Raw genomic sequence first — 21202 nt, forward strand, 5'->3', positions numbered from 1 at the left:
AAGCATTTCAACCCCCATCACCGCAATACCTGGGCCATTACTAAACCACCTTAAGTGAATCATTATACAAAAAGTTGCTGAAATTACATTTCTTCAAAGAAAATAGATGATGCTCAAAAAATATAAGTCTAATACTCAAACACTGGGGGGTTAAAGATACTAGTTTGTTGATACCCTATGAATTTTTTACAGGAATCCTAGTCACTGATATTCGAATTCAAGAACCAAGAATCTCAATCACTTCCTTTGTCTGTCAACTGGAATATACTTATTAAATGTATAATACCTTAATACTAACCACTAGAAAAAGCTGTACTATGCAGGGACTATGTATTTAATCTAGAAGTCTTCTCACAAAAACAGGAAAAAAAATAAAATTTTAAAAATAATTTAAAAATAATTAAAATTTAAAAATAATAATTACAATGTGGAGAACTTGGAACCCTCAGAGACTGCTGATGGAAATGTAAAATAGTACAGGCACTTGGAAAAAAAAGTCTGGCAGTTTCACAAATCTTTAGAGTAACTATATGATCCAGTAATTCCACTCCCAGGTATATATCCAAGAGAACTGGAAACATGTCCACACAAAAACTTGTACAACAATGTTCATAGCAGCATTATTCATAACAGCTCAAAGTGGAAACAACCCAAATGTCCATCACTGATGAATGGGTACCCAAAATGTAGTATATCCATACAATGAAATATTACTCAGCCATAAAAAATGAAATATTACTCAGCCATAAAAAAGAATGAATTTCTGATAAATGCTGCAGCATGGATGAACCTTGAAAATACACTAAGAGAAAGAAACCAGTCACAAAAGATCACATATTGTATGATTCCACTTATATGCTATGTCCAGAATAAGCAAATCTATAGAGATGGAAAGTATATTAGAGGTTGCCTAAGGCTAAAGAGTTTGGGGGGAAATGGGGAATGAGTGCTAAGAACTACAGGGTTCTTTTAAGATGATGAAAATGTTCTAAAACTGATTGTGGTGACAGCTGTACAACTCTGTGAACATACTAAAAACCACTGAATTGTATACCAAATGGGTAAATTATAACTCAATAAAGCTATTATAATCAACAATAATAAAATTTACAAAGATGGGGCTGGCTGAGATGATAGTAAAACAGCATGTGTGTTGTAAAGTTGGGAGTGGGGGAGTCATCAGGTAGCAAGTGGATAATCATTAGACCAGAGAATATATTGGCATCTGATATCTTATATGGCACAAAAATCAAAGCATAAAAATTTCATAACTAAAACTTAGTATTCAATTTTTCAACTGTAAAACTGTCTCATGCAGTCTCCTTATCCTAGGGTCAAATATAATTATTAGGTAGCCAGATAACATTTATGTAGCATGTTGATGTTTACAAAGCTTTTTCACATTTCATATGGTACTGCACATAAACTAAATTCCAAAATCAAGATCCTCAAAAATCACAAGAAAGACTAAACGCTACTACTTTTAAGAACTTACAAAAATATCAGTATTGTTACAATGACTGGAGAATCTCTGAACAAATTCCCAGATTCATAACTCCACCTTAGATTTTCAACAGAAAGGTAAAATATTCTCATCTAAAAACTCATTTTAAATATCTCCAATTAAGCTGACTTCTTGCAAAAATTTTCTGAACAGACATTAGATCCATGGGAATTTAAAGCTTAAAATAACAGGATTGCTTTGAGTTACCTTGGGTACCAACTATCTCCATGTGAAGATGGGCAAGTCCACTTGCTGTGGACAGAGCGAGTTTTATCATTCCTTCCACAGTAACTGTGTATCTGTTCAAGTAATCAAAAAGGGATCCATGCTCATGATAATCTGACACCAACCAGAGCTGAGTCCATGTACCATTGTCTGCCAAGTAGAATAACAATATTTCAGATGGACTATAGAACATTTATGATTTATTCAAAAGTTATCACTTTTTACTCTCAATCCTGAATCACACAACTGCAATATGTTGGTACCTTAAATTTGTATATATTTCTTTCATATTTTCTTGTATTTCAGTTTTCTTATACTTTCATGTATTTATCCTTTAGATCCTTAAAGTAAGCCCCTTAATCTTGAGATAAGGCAAGGATAACTAATCCCATTCAAGAGAGAAGGAATCATAGTTCAAAAATGGTGATGCTGAGTCCACACAGATGGTAGCAGGGCTGGGATAATGCTTCGAGGAATGCCTGGTTCAAGTTAGGTGCCTGGTTCAGGTTAGGTGCTCAACGATTGTTTCTGGAAGGGGGGAGGGAAACAAGCGAGGAGGGAGGGAAGAAGATGAGAAGTACCTGGAACCTGGTGTGGCTATAGTGGGAATGGAATATTATTGGACAAACTGAAAGGGAGCTTAAATGAGAAATGCAAGCTTTAATGACAAACAGACTGTGTATACCATTCACAAAGAAGCCAGAAAAGATTACAATTCCAAGGTTTCCAGATTAGAAAAATATAAAAATAGTGGTATCACTGACACATGGGGAAGCTGTGAGACAGGAGCTAAAAATGTCACGAGGAGAAAAGGCTAGGACTGAATCCAGTTGTACACAAGGTGATTTTGAACCTCAACAACTAGGAATATGTGTTCTTCCAAAAGTTCCTTTGTAAGCCAGGACATGAATTGGAAATGTAAGGTTCTGGCTGGGCTTCTAGGCTAGGCTGGTCCACAAAAGCCAATTTAACCTAGGAGTAGCTGGAAAATCATATATTTCACAAAATCATGAAAGCAAAAAAAGTATTACAACAATACTAGGAGGCAGGACGATTCAGTAAAAGATGCACACTTGGAGTCATTCTGACCTGGGTTGGAATCAGGGCCTGGCTGTCACTGACTACATGACCTCAGACAAGTTTCTTAACCAATAAGCCTTTGTTCCTTCTTTTACACAACAAGAATACCTTACTTTGCGAGACTACTAAGAAGATTTTAAAAATAGGATAATAGATTTTTAAAAAGCATTTAGTACAATGCATGGCACATAAGAACTTCCCCATTGTTGTAAAACAAAAGAAAAAACTCAGATTGACATAAAATAATTTCTATATTTTGAAGGTTGTTAATTGAAAGAAAGCACTTCTGATTAGAAAAGATTAAGGAATGAAATGTTTTCAGAAGATTCTGGAGGAGATTTCTGGGTATTTTCGAAAGGATTTAGATATGCATGATACTAGTTCTTTATCAACTTGTTTCTTCATAAACTTTGTAAACTGATTCTGTTCAAACTTATACCTTTCCTTGATACAGGTACATCACTAGCTTTATCTGCATGCTTATTAACCATACCTGAATTCTGAAAAGCTCACAAATACAAGAAATAAATAGGAACACAGCAAGATGGAAGAATGGGAGGTTTTTCTGAGGTAACTGACAAGACAGGTGGAAGGAAGAAGGGCATATTAGAGGCTATGCCCACATAAAGGGTTGTCTAAGGTGGAATTAACTAAATCAATCAGTATGAGAAAGATAAAGAAAACGGGAGGGCTTCCCTGGTGGCGCAGTGGTTGAGAATCTGCCTGCCAATGCAGGGGACACAGGTTCGAGCCCTGGTCTGGGAAGATCCCACATGCCGCGGAGCAACTAGGCCCGTGAGCCACAATTACTGAGCCTGTGCGTCTGGAGCCTGTGCTCTGCAACAAGAGAGGCCGCGACAGTGAGAGGCCCGTGCACCGCGATGAAGAGTGGCCCCTGCTTGCCACAACTAGAGAAAGCCCTTGCACAGAAACGAAGACCCAACACAGCCATAAATAAATAAATAAATTAAAAAAAAAAAAAAAAAAAAGAAAACGGGAATAGGGGGTGGAGGGGCTAGGTTCTAGGCAAAGTCCATTAACCCCTGACAAAGAAGAAAGGAGGTGTAGGGAAGAGCCAGCAGGGTTGCCAGTTCCCATGGTAACCTCCAGATGACAGTACCAGCTTGGCTGCTGCCTGAGCGAAAGGGAAGAGTTCAGGGCACAGCAGCAGGAACATTTTGTGTCGGTTAGTGTGTTTACAACTTGGAACAAGCCTAAAACATGCTGGGCCTGGGTAAGGGTTGAACCTCAAAATGCAGATTTGAAAGTCACCACTACCTACCATTGAGTTTGAAAGCAAAAATGTGGGTAAGTTCTTTGAGGGAGAAATTACTATTTGTAGAATTAGAGCCTTCGTATGTATTAAGAAAACAAAAACACCTATTAAGAAATTAGAAAATCCAGAGTCACAGAATACAAAGGTTGTTTTAAGGGTTGGGGGAGAAGCTAAATGGTGTCGAAGACAGAAGAAAGTGGAAACTAAGGACTTGGTCAGACTATGATCACTGCTTTTGTTTATTTGTTTTGTTTTTAAATTAAGTAATACTGAATTGGTAGTATCTATTGATAATCCCTGCTTAGATCCATCACCGCCCCTAAGTCACAAAAAGCAGATAATCACACTTATACACCTCCTCATTTGATGCAATAGAAAGAATATGTAGAAAGTATATAATATTTTCAGGAAACCAATAAAATAATCAGATTCAGTCTCTAATTTTAACTACCAGTTTTCAAATTATACAAGGAGCAAGTTCAGAGATACTATAAGAATTCAATTAGCAAATCTAGAATATGATAAGCCCTATAGGACAAACAATCCAGTTTCTTCAACTGCGAGAAGAAAAAAAAAGACAAAGGGAACCCTAGTGATTTTAAGGGATTTAAGATAAATATCAACCCAATGCAATGGATCCTAAAGTGAATAACCAATTGTTAAAAAAAAAAGGGGGGGGAGGGGTGAGACCACTGCAGCAATGTGAAACTGACTAGATATTTGATGGCATTTTTAAAATTGACAATGGTAGTATAGTTATGTTTCACAAAAAAAGATTCCCCATAATCTAAAGATACAAACTGAGATATTTATGGATGAAAAGATATGCCATCTGGGATTAGCTTCAAATAATTCAGAGGGGGCAGAGTAGGTGGAATCAGAGCTCAAATATGGTTGGCAGTGAGCTGATAATTGTTGAAGCTGGGTGATGGGGGTTCATTATACTATTCTCTACTTTTCTATATACTGGAAATTTTCTATAAATGTTTAAAAAAACAAGTAATAAATGTTTGTTGTAAGTAAATTTGAAAATACAGAGAAGCAAAAAAGAAAAATCAAAATCACCCATGAACACAAACTGAGATTAAACATTGTTAATATTTCAAAGAAATAAATATTGTTGAAGAAAATGGGAAGGGAGAGAAGTGAAAAGATGACTATGGTTATGGCCTTTAAAAAAGATAATGATAGCATTTTTTTAAAAGAAAATAGGAAAGCTGGGAAATACATTTGATTCAGGGTGGGTGTGATGAGAGTCGAGTTGTAATACTGGGTTGGCCAAAAAGTTCGTTTGGGTTTTTCTGTAACATCTCACACAAAATCCCAAATGAACTTTTTGGCCAACCCAATACAAGCCTCTGACAAAAGCTATAAAGGTAGGATTGTGGGCACTACTATAATAACTGAAGCCAGGAAAGTAAATGAAGTGCAGTCTGAAATCACTTTTCACAGTCACCTCTCATGCTGACTTGCCTACTGACATGGCTTCCTCACTTGCTTCAGCATCTGATCTGCCCCCAGGCCTCAAGCACCTGTGTACCACAGGCAAGAAAAGGTCCACATGGTTACTAAGGGCAAGGTGGTTTTGGAGAAACCATTTCTCTATTTAAGTGAGTTTACTTAAAAGATTAATCTATTTAGCCCTTAGCAATTTAAACACAGAATACACTGAGAAGTTATTCTTACTCTCCCTATACATAAGGTCATTAGGAAATATTAGAATGCCCTAATGGTCAGGAAGAGATTAAAAGGAAACATATCTGAGCTCTAGCCTATCATCCCAAAACTCTGGGCAACCAGAGTTTATAAATTTTTTTTCTACGTTATGACTATCCTCAGTAACTAACTTCCCAGAACCAAACCAAACCAAAAGCACGTAACCTTTTTTTTTTTTTCTTTTTTAAAATAGCTCTTTACATTTTATAAAGCAATTTAGAGGTTCAGGAACATGTTGTCAAGAGTCAAGAAAATCTTTAAGAAGTTCCTGTTTCTAAAGGCTTCTAATATATTCTATTTTACTTAATGGGTCTAATTTATATGACAAACATCCATTTCTCATCAAATATGACAATGTTTAATAGTCTTATTTGTGGAAAGGATTAAATATATTTTGTTACACTCAAAGGAGAAGCAAATGTTACTGACCTTTATTGTCTGCTGCTATAAATCCCAAGATGTTTTCATGACGTAACATGACGGTCTGATAAATCTCTGCCTCACGGAACCATGAACGTTCTTCTCTAGAGGAGAATATTTTAACAGCAACTTCTTCTCCTCTCCATTTTCCTCGCCAAACTTCTCCAAAACGACCTTTGCCAATACTTTCTTGTAACACGATAGTTCTCGCAATTGTCCTCTGAACAAGCAATGGTAAACCTAAAGATAAAAATAAATAGTATTCGACACAAACAATCAATATTGGTACCTGTTTCTAACACCACGATAGGCGTTAAAAGAGTGACTCAGAAAGGTTTAACTCCTTAAAGGAACTTACAATCTCACTGAGGAAAGATAGAGTAAATTTTCAAAAACAATTAATTCATGATAAAAGGAAAATAATAAATAAAAGAATCCAGAAACTCCTGCCTAGAGAGTCAAGGTAGGCTTTAAAAGATAAGCTGGATTTAGACTGTCCTTTACAGAAGGGATAGGACCAAAGAAGAAGACAAGGAGGTAAGGTGTTTAGGTAGGAGGAATATGCAAGCAAAAGTAGAAGAAACAAATGGATGATACATGTTTAGGGAACCAGCTTAGATAGATAAGCAGAAAAAGGATGTATGTAGTAAAACAGTAGAAGAGAAGAGAAGAGAAGCTGCACCAGAATGTGAAGAGTACTGAATGCCCGGCTCAAGATGACCAATGAGAGCTGTGGGTGAAAGAGGAACTAGTAAACATTTCCATTCATTTCATGAATGGAAAGAAATAATTTAAAAATCTTATTTCAGAAAGATGAGTCTGGTAACAGTTTTACAAATGGGAGGAGAAAAGTGTGTAAGCACAAGAAATGTAGAAGTAAATTCTGGTCTAACTTTTAATAAATCAGTAAAAATTATCACAGAAACCATTTCAAGACAAGCAATTTACCAATTTACGCACCAGGAACTGGCTGCCTAGGCGACACTAATATCTTAAGGAATGATGCCAAGTAACTTACCTTGGTGATGAGACATTGGCAGTTTTCTCACCAACTGAACTTGCCTTACTATAAAATACATAGTTTTAAATATTACCACACTTATTTCATTTACATAAAAGTATTTACTAACTACCTACAAAATTTAAGTAACACTATATTTGGGACTATTCCAATTCCCCATGGACTAAGAACTGTCAAATTATACTGACACTGACAAAATATCAGTGTACATCATGTTCTACAGTATTTTATTTACACAGTCTAATACACATAAATTTGTGTCACTTATAATCTATCTTGAGTTGCCTGCTAGATCAAATTAAACTAATGGAAGTAAACAAAATTATCTGGTCTCTTTGATTCTCTGGTGTGAAATACTTATAAATCCAAATGTTAAATCTTTAAGCTGTCTCTTTTCATCTTTAAGTTTCTCAAATAGATCCTTCCTTCCCCTTGCTCTATCCATCCTCCCTACTTCCTGCAAAGTAGTTAGCAGTCTAATTGTAAACAATTGTTTTTATAAGGAGACTGCTGGTTAAAAATAAATCTGTGAAAAATCCTTATTTAAACCAAGGAGCTCTTTTGTATTATGAATAACCAATTCCTAATTATGTTGTTTACAGTAGACACTAACTTACTAAATTTTCTTAAAGCCTTTGAACAGGGCCACTCCATGTACTTAAAGATTTAAAGTATACTTAAGAGTTCATTTCAGGAGGTTGATCTGGAAGTTAGAAATGCAGGGAGTAAAGAAGAAAGGGAATAGCAAATGGGAAGTCTGAAAATGCCTGACACATTCAGGACTCACGCAGGGTCAAGAAAGCCTAACAGGACAAAGAAAGTCTTTGTCTTCCCCTTCACAACTGGATTCTAGATGCAGAACTAGAATTAAAAATCAAATCTAGATTTATCATATTATCTGTATTTGGTTACCATAACCCACATGAAAATCTGAGCATTTTTTTAAAAGTAATAGTTTTCTTCTAAAGACAAAAATAAACAGGCCTAATTCAGATCTCTATATTCTCTGCTTTACTTCTGTACCTTTTAGAACTGCTTGAGAGAAAACTTCAATAGGGAAACAGGGTCCAAGCACCTTTACATGCAGTGAACAACAGAAATAAGACCTGAAGGACATGCATGCATTAAAGAGATCATAAGCATGAATGAGACATAATAAACATTGGCCTAAGAGACGCACACTCTCAAAAACTGGCACACAGGGGACTTCCCTGGTAGTGCAGTGGATGGGACTCCGCACTCCCAATGCAGGGGGCCCGGGTTCGATCCCTGGTTGGGGAGCTGTATCCCGCGTGAGTGCCACAACTAGGGAGCCCATGTGCCGGAACTAAGGAGCCTGCCTGCCGCAACTAAGACCCAGCACAACCAAATAAATAAATCTGGCACACATTTGCGTGTTCCCACATACTTTGCAATCTAATGACAGCTTAAATATGGGCACATGCACAACCTGTGATTCAAATAAATGCAACAGGGATACGATTAGCTTTAAGTTTAGAGCTAGGTGCCAGAACCCATCTCTCCATTGTCTCCCTGCAATTTCTAAGTTAAAAGTACAGTCTTTGAAAGAGAGCGACAGGGCCTTTCCTCAATTATGGTCATATAGTACTGAGTAATAAACATTTGAATTCATAACATAAAATGTTTTATCTTCTCCTCAATGAGTGAAAGAACTAAAAAGGATATTATACACGACATTTGACTTACTCAGAGGCATGAGTCCCATTCATGAAATGGCATTCAGGCTTTATAATAAATAGAAGGAAAAGCAATGGAATTTTCTGCTGTCATTCAACAGAAGATAGCTTCTGTCTGGATAAATCTGAAAGCCATTAACACAGAATAAACTATGACAGGGAAGGAGGCCTTAAACTAGCTTTTTTGTACAATGCAGCAAATTCATACTGTATATCAGATTTTTTTCCAAATATCTTTTCAATAAGAATAACACCTGTCATTTGGATATAACTTTACAATCTACCAAGTGCTTAAGTGCTTTCACACAAACATCTCGTTTCATTTGAACCTCACAACAATCCAGTAACGTACACTGGGCAGGGTTCATTACTTTCATTTTAAAGATGAAATAACTCAGGCATGAGACATCAGCTAACTGCCCAAAGCCACAGAGCTGGCAAACAATGCAGACAAGTTTTTGCAGGGTGTAAAAGGAGGCATAAAAGGAGGGAGAGAAGCTTTCAGACAATAGAGCTGGGTCCCTGACAGATCTAGAAATATAGATAAAATGGAAAAAGAACAATTCCATTCTTTACTACAATTCCATTCTTTACTTCATGTCTGTATCTTAAAAGGTAAATAAATATATTCTTATTCAGAAACAAACTGCCATCCAGACAGCAATTTCTTTTAATCCTTTAGGTAGGCTTGCTCTCCTTGAGGCCTGATACATACCACTGTGCCAAGTGGCATGAGCTGCTTTGATTTCCCTCGGTGTAAGTGTGGCAACAAGAGAGCAGGTCCAAGGGATTAATTCCAAATGATCTAAAGCCACCCTAATTTTCTGTGACTTTGGCCCCTGCTTATCATATTTTTTTGGTCCAGGTTAGCTTCTAGAATGAGCCAGATATTCTTTGGGAACCCTTTGAACTAACTCAGAATCAAAGGGGAACCCTAAAATAATCTCTCTCCACTCCTCCACCACTCCTGCCCAAAGACTGTCACATCTTCAGTATAAGGCTGCTCCATCTCAATCCAGCCAGTCACTGCCTCCCTCCTCACAACAGTCACAGGGATCCCTAAAGGCTGCCTTAAGAGACCCGGGCTCCATCATAAGCCTGTATGTATCCTAGCAGTCATGGGCAGAACTCACTTACTGAATACGTATGGCCAAATTCTACAGAAGAAAACTTTATGTCATGAAATCAGTTTCTTCATATTTAAATGAATAAACATACATACATATACATGAATATACCTTCATTCCCTTAAAGACATTTGTCATTATGTGAACTTTCTGTATCATCAGATGTGATTTTGTGCTTCAGAGTCATATTCCTTCCCCAGTCACAATTTCTGCTTTAAAGTTCCTTCAGGGACTTCCCTGGTGGCGCAGTGGTTAAGAATCCGCCTGCCAATGCAGGGGACAAGGGTTCGAACCCTGGTCCGGGAAGATCCCACATGCCATGGAGCAACTAAGCCCGTGCTCCACAACTACTGAGCCTGCGTGCCACAACTACTGAAGCCCACGCGCCTAGAGCCCGTGCTCCGCAACAAGAGAAGCCACCGCAATGAAGAGTAGCCCCCACTCGCCACAACTAGAGAAAGTCTGTGCACAGCAACAAAGACCCAACGCAGCCAAAAAATAAAGTTAATTAATTAATTAAAAAAAACAATAAAGTTCCTTTAATCACTTGATTATAAAATTCATGAAATTTTCATTATACATATATTTTTAAATCTTTTTATCCGTGAATCTAGCCCTTATTTGAAGTTAATTTATACTTTTTAAAGGACAGTACATCTCATTTAAAAGTCCTAACAAACCACTGTAAGTATTGTTATCAACAGTATCTGTCCCATATTTCTTTTTTTTTTGTTTTTTTTTTTTTGTTTGTTTGTTTTTTTTTTGTCCCATATTTCTGATGAGGAAACAGAAGCCCAAGGAGAATACATTTTTTAACCAAGATCAGACAGCCAATCAATGACAAAGCTTGCACTGGAATCTAGATCTCTTAATTCCTGGCTAGGAATTAAGTGTCAAATTACAATACTGTAGAGGATAGGAGTCTTCTTCTCTTAGTATCCTTCCAAAGCACATGTAAGAAAAAGTGAAAAATAAATCCCTTTTTGATTTAAATATGAAGCACTGATTGCTATGCCAAAATTTGCTTCAGGTAATTAGATAATCTATTTCTGATCCCACAAAAATCAAAAAGAACTGAGAAAAGCAAATATCAGAAGGGCCATGGATCCATAAAGCTATATTAAATAAAAAGGTGGTCAGACTTTTTTCTAAAGTGAGAAAATGACTAAAAGTTCATTAGTTTAATAAAAAACTAGGCCTGAGCCAGAAACAGCAATTTAATGTTGAAAAAGCAAATAACCTTCACAATTCCAAACACACTCTCTGTCATGCCTGCTTTCAATACAAAAATAAAGCTGCTAAACAGTCCTGAAGAGAATGGGTAAACTGCAGATTATTTGAACATCTGTGAACTTCGGCCTCAGCTACAGAGGAATAACTGTCTTTATTCTCACAGAGTCATGAGAAGGTGAGAATGTTTTCAAAGTTACACAAATGTGAAGGTGACTTACTTTTACTGCTCAAATAAGTCAGTCAATTCTATTTGTCCTTACTAAACTAGCTGTGGTCAGATACAGACCTAGCTTAAAGACCTTTATTAGATTCAAAGCTGGAGTAGTATTCACACTATCCCAAGTTTTAACATACTAAGCCAACTGGCTTAGCCAACTAATAAATAACACAATTTTAAAAAGACATCTTAGGAAAAAGAAAAAAACAAATACATTACCTGATCCAGAACCCGATGTTGTCATATCATAAATTAAATCTTTTAACGTAGTACCCTCTGAAATAAAGGGGCGATCTAATGAAGGATCCTCTTCATTTGGCACTCGATGGTGAATGACAGTGCGGTTATGGCAGATATAGACCATCAACATGAGTGAGATGCAGACGAAGCATACTGGTCCAGCAATGACAGCTGCCAGTTCGACAGGACCAAGGCCAGATGATGGCTTTCCTGGAAAAGGGCCTCAAGTGAAATAAACATCAACAACAATAACACTGTAGGCGGCATCCACAATTTCCTAAATCCTCCACATTTCCTGCAGTTGGCCACTACCACCATTAGTCAGAGCCTCATTACAGCAGCTCATAGAGCTCAAACCCATAACAAGTGAAGCACTTAATCTTCTCCCATTGGCTCTCCTTTTATGATCACCAGCTCTGTCAACATCCACTTAGTCTTCCTGAAGTCTTGAGCCATCCCCTAAATAACAAGGCCAGCTACCACAAACACTGTAGGACCACCCCCCACCCCACTTAGCCCTCTCAGATCGCTAATAGAAGAACCAATAATCTGGAACAACTCCCATTAAATATTTCTTCTTAAGTCATTGTCTTCTTTTTTTTTTTTAAAGTAGTTTGGCTTATCTTCTTATTCCAAGGCTAGTATATGCTCATAGCAGGAAAAAAAATTTAAAAGTATAAATACAGATGAGCAAAATTAAAAAAAAAATGAACTACAGTTTTACCATCCCCCCCAAACTCACCTGTGTATATATCTCCACCAATTTTTTTCATGCAAAAATATATCCTCTTTTTTTTAATAGAGTTTGCATGTGTATACTTTCTAGTTTATTTTAATAACTTAGACTTTTAATTAAAGACTTTTTTTAATAATCTCTTTTAACAATTAACAATTTGCATTGTTTCAGAAACACATTAATTACAACTATTTTGGCATTCATTCTGACAGGTGCTGGTTCATGGCTCACCACCCTTTCTTTCACATCACATCTTTATCATTCTTGAGATCTTTATTTGGATTGATTTCATATGATAAAGAATCCTAATTCTAGTAATTCCTTTCAGAAAGAGTATATGGGTCCTTATACACTGAATACTTAATTATCTAAAGATGCTTGTTGCCTTTATATATGAAAAATCTTGGCTCATCTAAAGAATTTTGGGTAACAAGCAATATATGATATTCCATTGCCTTCTGGTATTTAAAAAAAGCAAAAAAATCTGAACTTTTTTTTTCCTTTTATAGGTAACCAGTGTTCACTCGTGCTGAATGTGTGCACAATTTTTCTTTATTCTTGAAAACTGATAGTTTTTTCATTATATATATTTGGTTAAGTATTTTTTCATTAATTTTACATAGTATTTCTTCTCTCTTCTGTCCTTTTGCCTTTTTCTGGTTTTATGCTGAGCATATTGGATCACCTAGATCTGTCCTCTATGTCTCTTAATTTGCTCACCAACTGTCTTTTTCTCTGAATTGTAACACAATTTCTCAAGTTTGTCTTGCTTTAAGCTTGTCTCACACTTGACAATAAAGTTACAACATCCAGTCTGCTGTTCACTTTCAATACTGCATTTTTTTAAAATAATTCATCAATTGAGCTTTTCACCTGAAAGCGATCTTAACAACTGTGAAATGTTCTCATTTCATTGTGAACAACTGAAAACAGACCTTGGACTGTCTGAAAGTTCTTCCCTAACACGTTGTAAGTGTATTTCATAGGATGACATCTACTCTCATTTATCCAGTTCAGTTCACTTCTTTTGAACCATGGAATCTTTCCATTTGGTAAATTTTTTTGCTGTCTGATTATCAGGGACCTGGGAATGAGGTATTTGTGTATTTTAGCATTAAAAATAAAGTGAGCTCTTCATAAGGTTTTGTGAGTCTCCATTCTGATATTTCAAGCCATTTCAAACAATGGAAATGGGGAATTCTGGAATTATCATTCACCTTGTCATATTAGAATTGCAGATGCCTATTAAAAGTCAGAAAAATTACAGTCTGACAGAGCTTTGCCACAGGGACCTTCTCTATCATGCTGAAGATTTGGTTTTACTTTGCTCCTTATCACTCGAACTAGGTGGAGGACTGCCTTCCTTTTACAACTGGCGGGACTGGCCCTTTTCCTCTGAGCTACAGCAGTGCTTCCTACTTTAATTAGCATGATGCCTAGACCAACTCTGAGTGGAAAGTGAGCACTGAAAGCAGATGCTTCCTAAAGGAGAATTGAGAGTTTACCCCTGTAGCCTAGCCTCACACCCAGCCCCTCAGCTTAAGGTATTGGTGGGATTCTGCAAGAGGGTCTTTCACCTACTTCTTTTCCTATAGTTAGTCAGTTCTTCACTAGTCTGTTACAATCTGCACTATAAACTGCAGAGTTCCTCACAACTATAGGCATGTGGGTGGCATTTCTTCCATTAATTCTCTTAGCATTAATATAGGTTTTCCTCATTTTTGTATTCCTTTGATTATTATAGTAGGTATTTTGGATTTGGGGAAAGTGCCAGAAGAGTTAAACAGATGAGCTCAGACTGGCATCTTAAATCAGAACCTTAGAATTAATCTAATCCTAAGCATTTATGAAGCTTTCAAATCCCTGGCCCTTCCAGGACATTTTAAAATGTAAACTATGGTGAAGGACCAAAAACCTAGAAATCGTATATAATAATTTATACATAAAGATCATAAGGCAAGGTGATACTACAAAATGAAGGCACCTGGACTGTTCAGTGCTGCTCTCAATTCCCGCCCATTACTGACTGCTTTAAAAGGCTGGAGCATTATACAAGGAAAAAATTTCACTCTGAGGACAAAGTAGGGATACTCTGAGGACATATTGCTATGGTGGGCTTTATCAGGATTCTCTAAAGGAGGCTACCCTTTTAGGCACAACAGACCTCAGAGAAAGCATCTTGGAACCACCTTCTCAAACAACACACACGCAGGAGTCAGACTCTTGGCTACCCTTATAACTCTAGTACTTCGGACAAGTTACTTCTTGCCTCTATACTGAATAAACTGGGGTAGACAATTTCTAAGATCCCTTCCAGCTCTAAAATCATAGAGTCTAAGAGCTTTTCTTGTAGTATCAAGAAAAAACTTATACAACAACTTACCAACAGTTGGGAGTTCTATTTTATTGCAATGGTCCTGATTGCAGCAATATGTTGTAGTAACAGACCCAGTTTTTGAAGATGGTGCACATACAAATGGCCTGTCTCGTGGAATTAAGTCGATTTCAGCTATACACATGCTATTATGTATAACTTTGTCTGTGGTCTCTGTGACAGAGACAAAGCAGAGCCCATCTGTGACACAAGTAAAATTGTCTTTTGTACAAAGGTGGCAGAAACACTGTAATGCTGGGGGGAAAAGAAAAGATCCTATCAGAAAAAATTCTCAAGGTTAACAATTTTAAATTATCCCATATTCTCTGTACTAATAACATTCCTGATTCTATTATAATTATACAATTTCTTTGCTCTGTTCAAAAAACCAAACTCTTTGTTAATCTGAGAAGTTCCAACTTCTGTTAAGAAGCACACATATGTAGGAGCCAAACATGTTGAAATTCGGACCCAGGCTTTTTCCTAAAACTTTTGGCTTCCAAGTATAGAAAAACTGTTACGTGCAATTTCATCAATGTAAGGCAAGCATTTGCCCTCCCATTTGAAACAAAGTACACTGAAATTTATAAAGGTTATACTTATTCTTATCGGTCCAAAAGTAGGCATTCATATATTCCCCCAACTGGGGAGCAATGTGAAAATACTACCACCTCCTCACTGTAGGTTGGAAATGTCAGGGTAAGTTTATGGTAATGGAGTAATGGAAATAGATTTGTATTGAGCCAGACATTCCTTTCTCCTTTGCAAACCCCCAAAAGACATGTATCTTCTAACTAGGATTAGGGTACTTTCTCATAAGCAAGGTAACAATACATATGTGCTCCAATCACACAGGCAACTGGCTACAGAAATGACTGGAGAAACACTAGCTCCATGCCCACTTTTATCTATTTGATCTTTATACTCAACTTAAGGGAAGTCTTCTAATTATCACCAGCACCTTCCCATACACACACACAACCTTTCACTAAGCTCTCCAACAAGATTAAGTGTTCCCCAAAGCATACACTGCTTACCAGAACTGTTATTTTTTCCTCTCCCTCATGATCCACATCTAGAACTAGGCCTGGTACACAGCAACATTCAAAAAGTGCTGAATGAGTGACAGATCACTAGGATCTCATGAAACAACAAAGCACACATATGTCCTTGAGTCCAATCAAACTTTACAATTACATGTTGGCAAGGGCAAAGGAAGAGTCCAGGTTTGCAGAATGGCCATCTGTGATGAGAGGTCTACTGTAACTAGAAAAAGAGTGGCTAGGAGGGCAGGCCAGAAGAAAGCTAGCTAACTCTGAACAGCTAACTTGGTGTGCAGGAAAGGGTTCACTCAGCAGGCCCAAGTTGCTCAAACCTTGCACATCCCCAAGAAAGGCCTGTCTTCAGGGCTGGCCCTTGGCCAGTTCCTGGGAGATGAGCTCTGACACCTTGAAATATTCTCCCTGATAAGAATGCTGCAAACCCTTTGTGACTGAGCCCCAATAAAAACCCTGGACACCAAGGCTCTGGTGAGCTTCCCTGGTTGGCAACACTTCACATGTGCTGTCATACATCATTGCTAAGCTATGGAGTGCACCTGTGCTACTGCACTGGGAGAGGACTTCTGGAAGCTTGTACTGGGTTTCTCCTGGACTTTGCCCCATGAGCCTTCCCTTTATCCTTTAGATGATTTTAATATGTATCTTTCCACTATAATAAATAAAAACCATGAGTATAACAGCTTTTCTGGGTCCTATGAGTTCTTCTAGCAAATCATCAAGCCGGAGGATGGTCTTGAGGACCCCTAACTCACTTGCTAAACCCAAACTCAAGGAACATCAGCATTACCTCAAGCAGCTGCTTCCTGGTTGCTAGCTTAATTAGCATGCTTGTCTATTATCTTTACAGACAAGGAAAGTTTTACCTTAATCATTATAAAAATTCTTTTCTTTCTCCATAGATAATTCAGTTCTTTGAACTAAATCCTCCCAAGCATGAACAGAATTCAAGAAAAGTATAAGAAAAAGATGCAGTTATAATCTAACATTTAAAAGACTGTTAAAAGAGACAGTAGTTTTTTCATGGTGAGGTTTGGTGGTGATTGTAGGTTCCCTGGGTATAATTTCCTAAGGAGGGATTCTGAACCAGGAATCCACGGACTGGCTTCAGGGATACAAGGATCCCATGAAACTGTAGGCCAAATGTTGTACGTATTTACCTTTTCAAGGAGAAGGTTTATTTCAACAGAACCACAAAGTGGTCTATCACCCACAGAAAATTAAAACCACCACAGGAGATTGTCATTATTCTCTCCCAAATCCTCTTTACTCATGATTAGTCATTCAACCAATGTTTTCTAAGCATTAGCTTTAACAGCTGCTCTACCAAAAGCTTAGTATACAAAGATTTATAACTCATGGTCATAGCCCTTGAGGAGCTCCAACAACCAGTGAAGGAGAACATTACAATACACTGTGGTAATTGCTATATATAAAAATACTGCCATGAATACCTCTCCCTGTTCTACGATCTTCATGGCTCCCTTAGAGTATATGAAATAAGAGCTAAACAGTGGGTCTAACAATTAAAACTTCTACTTTGGGGTTCCAACTTACTGCTCACATTACAAATGCTATCCTGGGCCATACACATCTCATCATTATGATAATCATGTCTTTCATGACCTTGGTCTTTACACATACTATCTCTCTTCCTAGTTGAAACCCACCCTCTCATCTTTTAAGACCCTATTCAAACAAGATCTTTTCCATTATGTGATCTAAACCTCCTCCCTACCCATAAGACAACTGGGTGACTCCTTTCAATTTTTTCCCATAGCCCTCTTTGCATACCTTTAGGTTAGCACAAATCAATCTATTTACACTTTGCCGTTAAAGTGTCTCTCACTACATTAAGAAGGGCCAAGTTTTTAAAATTTGTTTTATTTTCCCATCTTTGAATCCTGTACTCCTAGACAGTGATCAGCAAAATATCTGCAAGGGAGACCTTCAAGATGGCAGAGGAGTGAGACATGGAGATCACCTTCCTCCCCACAAATACATCAGAAATACATCTACATGTGGAACAACTCCTACAGAACACCTACTGAACGCTGGCAGAAGACCTCAGACTTCCCAAAAGGCAAGAAACTCCCCACGTACCTGAGTAGGGGAAAAGAAAAAAGAAAAAACAGAGACAAAAGAATAGGGACAGGACCTGCACCTCTGGGAGGGAGCTGTGAAGGAGGAAAAGTTTCCACACACTAGGAAGCCCCTTCACTGGCTAAGACGGGGTATGGCGGGAGGGAAGCTGCAGAGCCACGGAGGAGAGCGCAGCAACAGGGATGCAGAGGGCAAAGCAGAGAGATTCCCGCACGGAGGATCGGTGCCAACCAGCACTCACCAGCCTGAGAGGCTTGTCTGCTTATCCGCCGGCCAGGACGAGTGGGGGCTGGGAGCTGAGGCTCAGGCTTCGGAGGTCAGATCCCAGGGAGAGGACTGGGGTTGGCTGCGTGAACACAGCCTGAAGGGGGCTAGTGCGCCACAGCTAGCCGGGAGGGAGTCCGGGAAAAAGTCGGGAACTGCCTAAGGGGCAAGAGACCGTTGTTTCAGGGTGTGCGAGGAGAGGGGATTCAGAGCACCACTTAAACAAGCTCCAGAAATGGGTACGAGCTGCGGCTATCAGCGTGGACACCAGAGATGGACATGAAATGCTAAGGCTGCTGCTGCAGCCACCAAGAAGCCTGTGTGCAAGCACAGGTCACTATCCACACCTCCCCTCCCAAGACCCTGTGCATCCTGCCACTGCCAAGGTCCCATGATCCAGGGACAACTTCCTTGGGAGAATACACGGCACACTTCAGGCTGTTACAACGTCACACTGGCCTCTGCCGCCGCAGGCTCGCCCTGCATTCTGTACCCCTCCCTCCCCCTGGCCTGAGTGAGCCAGAGCCCCTGAATCAGCTGCTCCTTTAACCCCATCCTGTCCGAGCAAAGAACAGATGCCCTCAGGTGACCTACACGCAGAGGCGGGGCCAAATCCAAAGCTGAACCCCAGGAGCTGTGTGAACAAAGAAGAGAAAGCGAAATTTCTTCCAGCACCCTCAGGAGCAGCGGATTAAATCTCCACAATCAACTTGATATACCCTGCATCTGTGGAATACCTGAATAGACAATGAGTTATCCCAAAATGGAGGCGGTGGACTTTGGAAGCAATGATATATATTTTTTTTTCCTTTTTCTCTTTTTGTGAGTGTGTGTGTGTATGCTTCTTTGTGTGATTTTGTCTGTATAGCTTTGCTTTTACCATTTGTCCTAGGGTTCTGTCTGTCCGTTTTTGCTTTTTTGTTTTGTTTTAAGTATAGTTTTTAGTGCTTGTTATCATTGGTGGATTTGTTTTTTGGTTTGGTTGCTCTCTTCCTTCTTTTTTTTAAATTACTCTTTAATTTTTTTTATTTTTAATAATTATTTTTTATTTTAATAACTTTATTTTATTTTATTGTTTTCTTTCTCTTTCTTTTTTTCTCCCTTTTCGTTTGAGCTGTGTGGCTGACAGGGTCTTCATGCTCCGGTCGGGTGTCAGGCCTGTGCCTCTGAGGTGGGAAAGCCGAGTTCAGGACATTGGTCCACCAGAGACCTCCCGGCTCCATGTAATATCAAATGGCAAAAGCTCGCCCAGAGGTCTCCATCTCAATGCTAAGACCCAGTTCCACTCAACGACCAGCAAGCTACAGTGCTGGACACCCTATGCCAAACAACTAGCAAGACAGGAACACAACCCCACCCATTAGCAGAGAGGCTGCCTAAAATCATAATAAGGTCACAGACACCCCAAACACACCACTGGACGTGGACCTGCCCACCAGAAAGACAAGATCCAGCCACACTCACCAGAACACAGGCACCAGTCCCCTCCACCAGGAAGCCTACACAACCCATTGAACCAACCTTAGCCACTGGGGGAAGACACCAAAAACAACGGGAACTACGAACCTGCAGCCTGCGAAAAGGAGACCCCAAACACAGTAAGTTAAGCAAAATGAGAAGACAGAGAAACACACAGCAGATGAAGGAGCAAGGTAAAAACCCACCAGACATAACAAATGAAGAGGAAATAGGCAGTCTACCTGAAAAAGAATTCAGAATAATGATAGTAAAGATCCAAAATTTTGGCAATAGAATGGAGAAAATACAAGAAACGTTTAACAAGGACCTAGAAGAACTAAAGAGCAAACAAACAGTGACGAACAACACAATAAATGAAATTAAAAATTCTCTAGAAGGGATCAATAGCAGAATAACTGAGGTAGAAGAACGGATAAGTGACCTGGAAGATAAAATAGTGGAAATAACTACTGCAGAGCAGAATAAAGAAAAAAGAATGAAAAGAATTGAGGACAGTCTCAGAGACCTCTGGGACAACATTAAACGCACCAACATTTGAATTATAGGGGTCCCAGAAGACGAAGAGAAAGAAGAAAGGGACTGAGAAAATACTTGAAGAGATTATAGTTGAAAACGTCCCTAATATGGGAAAGGAAATAGTTAATCAAGTCCAGGAAGCGCAGAGAGTCCCATACAGGGTAAATCCAAGGAGAAACACGCCAAGACACATATTAATCAAACTATCAAAAATTAAATACAAAGAAAAAATATTAAAAGCAGCAAGGGAAAAACAACAAATAACATACAAGGGAATCCCCAAAAGGTTAACAGCTGATCTTTCAGCAGAAACTATGCAAGCCAGAAGGGAGTGGCAGGACATATTTAAAGTGATGAAAGGGAAAAACCTACAACCAAGATTACTCTACCAGCAAGGATCTCATTCGGATTTCATGGAGAAATTAAAACCTTTACAAACAAGCAGAAGCTAAGAGAATTCAGCACCACCAAACCAGCTATAAAACAAATGCTAAAGAAACTTCTGTAGGCAGGAAACACAGGAGAAGGAAAAGACCTACTCTAACAAACCCAAAACAATTAAGAAAATGGTAATAGCAACAAACATATAAATAACTACCTTAAATGTAAATGGGTTAAATGCTCCAAGCAAAAGACACAGACTGGCTGAATGGATACAAAATCAAGACCTGTATATATGCTGTCTACAAGAGACCCACTTCAGACCTAGGAACACATACAGACTGAAAGTGAGGGGAGGGAAAGATATTCCATGCAAATGGAAATCAAAAGCTGCAGTAGCAATTCTCATATCAGACAAAATAGACTTTAAAACAAAAACTATTATAAGAGACAAAGAAGGACACTACATAATGATCAAGGGATCAATCCAAGAAGAAGATATAACAATTGTAAATATTTATGCACCCAACATAGG

General features: G+C 38.4%; 1 protein-coding gene across 3 annotated transcripts in view; it reads right to left on the bottom strand.

Moving 5' to 3' along the window:
- TGFBR1 (transforming growth factor beta receptor 1) overlaps positions 1 to 21202 on the bottom strand; it is a 68063-nt gene that overhangs the window by 18056 nt on the left and 28805 nt on the right. The window contains exons 1-5 of one of the 3 annotated variants that reach the window (XM_061200193.1): positions 18269 to 18329; positions 14876 to 15121; positions 11736 to 11978; positions 6231 to 6461; positions 1712 to 1879 (exon numbers count right to left, since the gene is read on the bottom strand). In XM_061200193.1, the coding sequence (XP_061056176.1) occupies positions 1712 to 1879; positions 6231 to 6461; positions 11736 to 11978; positions 14876 to 15011 (778 nt within the window). In that variant the 5' untranslated portion in view covers positions 15012 to 15121; positions 18269 to 18329. Of the gene's footprint in view, positions 1 to 1711; positions 1880 to 6230; positions 6462 to 11735; positions 11979 to 14875; positions 15122 to 18268; positions 18330 to 21202 lie in introns of those variants that run through there. The other 2 variants (XM_061200192.1, XM_061200191.1) reach the window with 2 other exon arrangements.

This window comes from Eubalaena glacialis, chromosome 9 (assembly GCF_028564815.1).
Source record: "Eubalaena glacialis isolate mEubGla1 chromosome 9, mEubGla1.1.hap2.+ XY, whole genome shotgun sequence".
Taxonomy (NCBI): Eukaryota; Metazoa; Chordata; class Mammalia; order Artiodactyla; family Balaenidae; genus Eubalaena; species Eubalaena glacialis.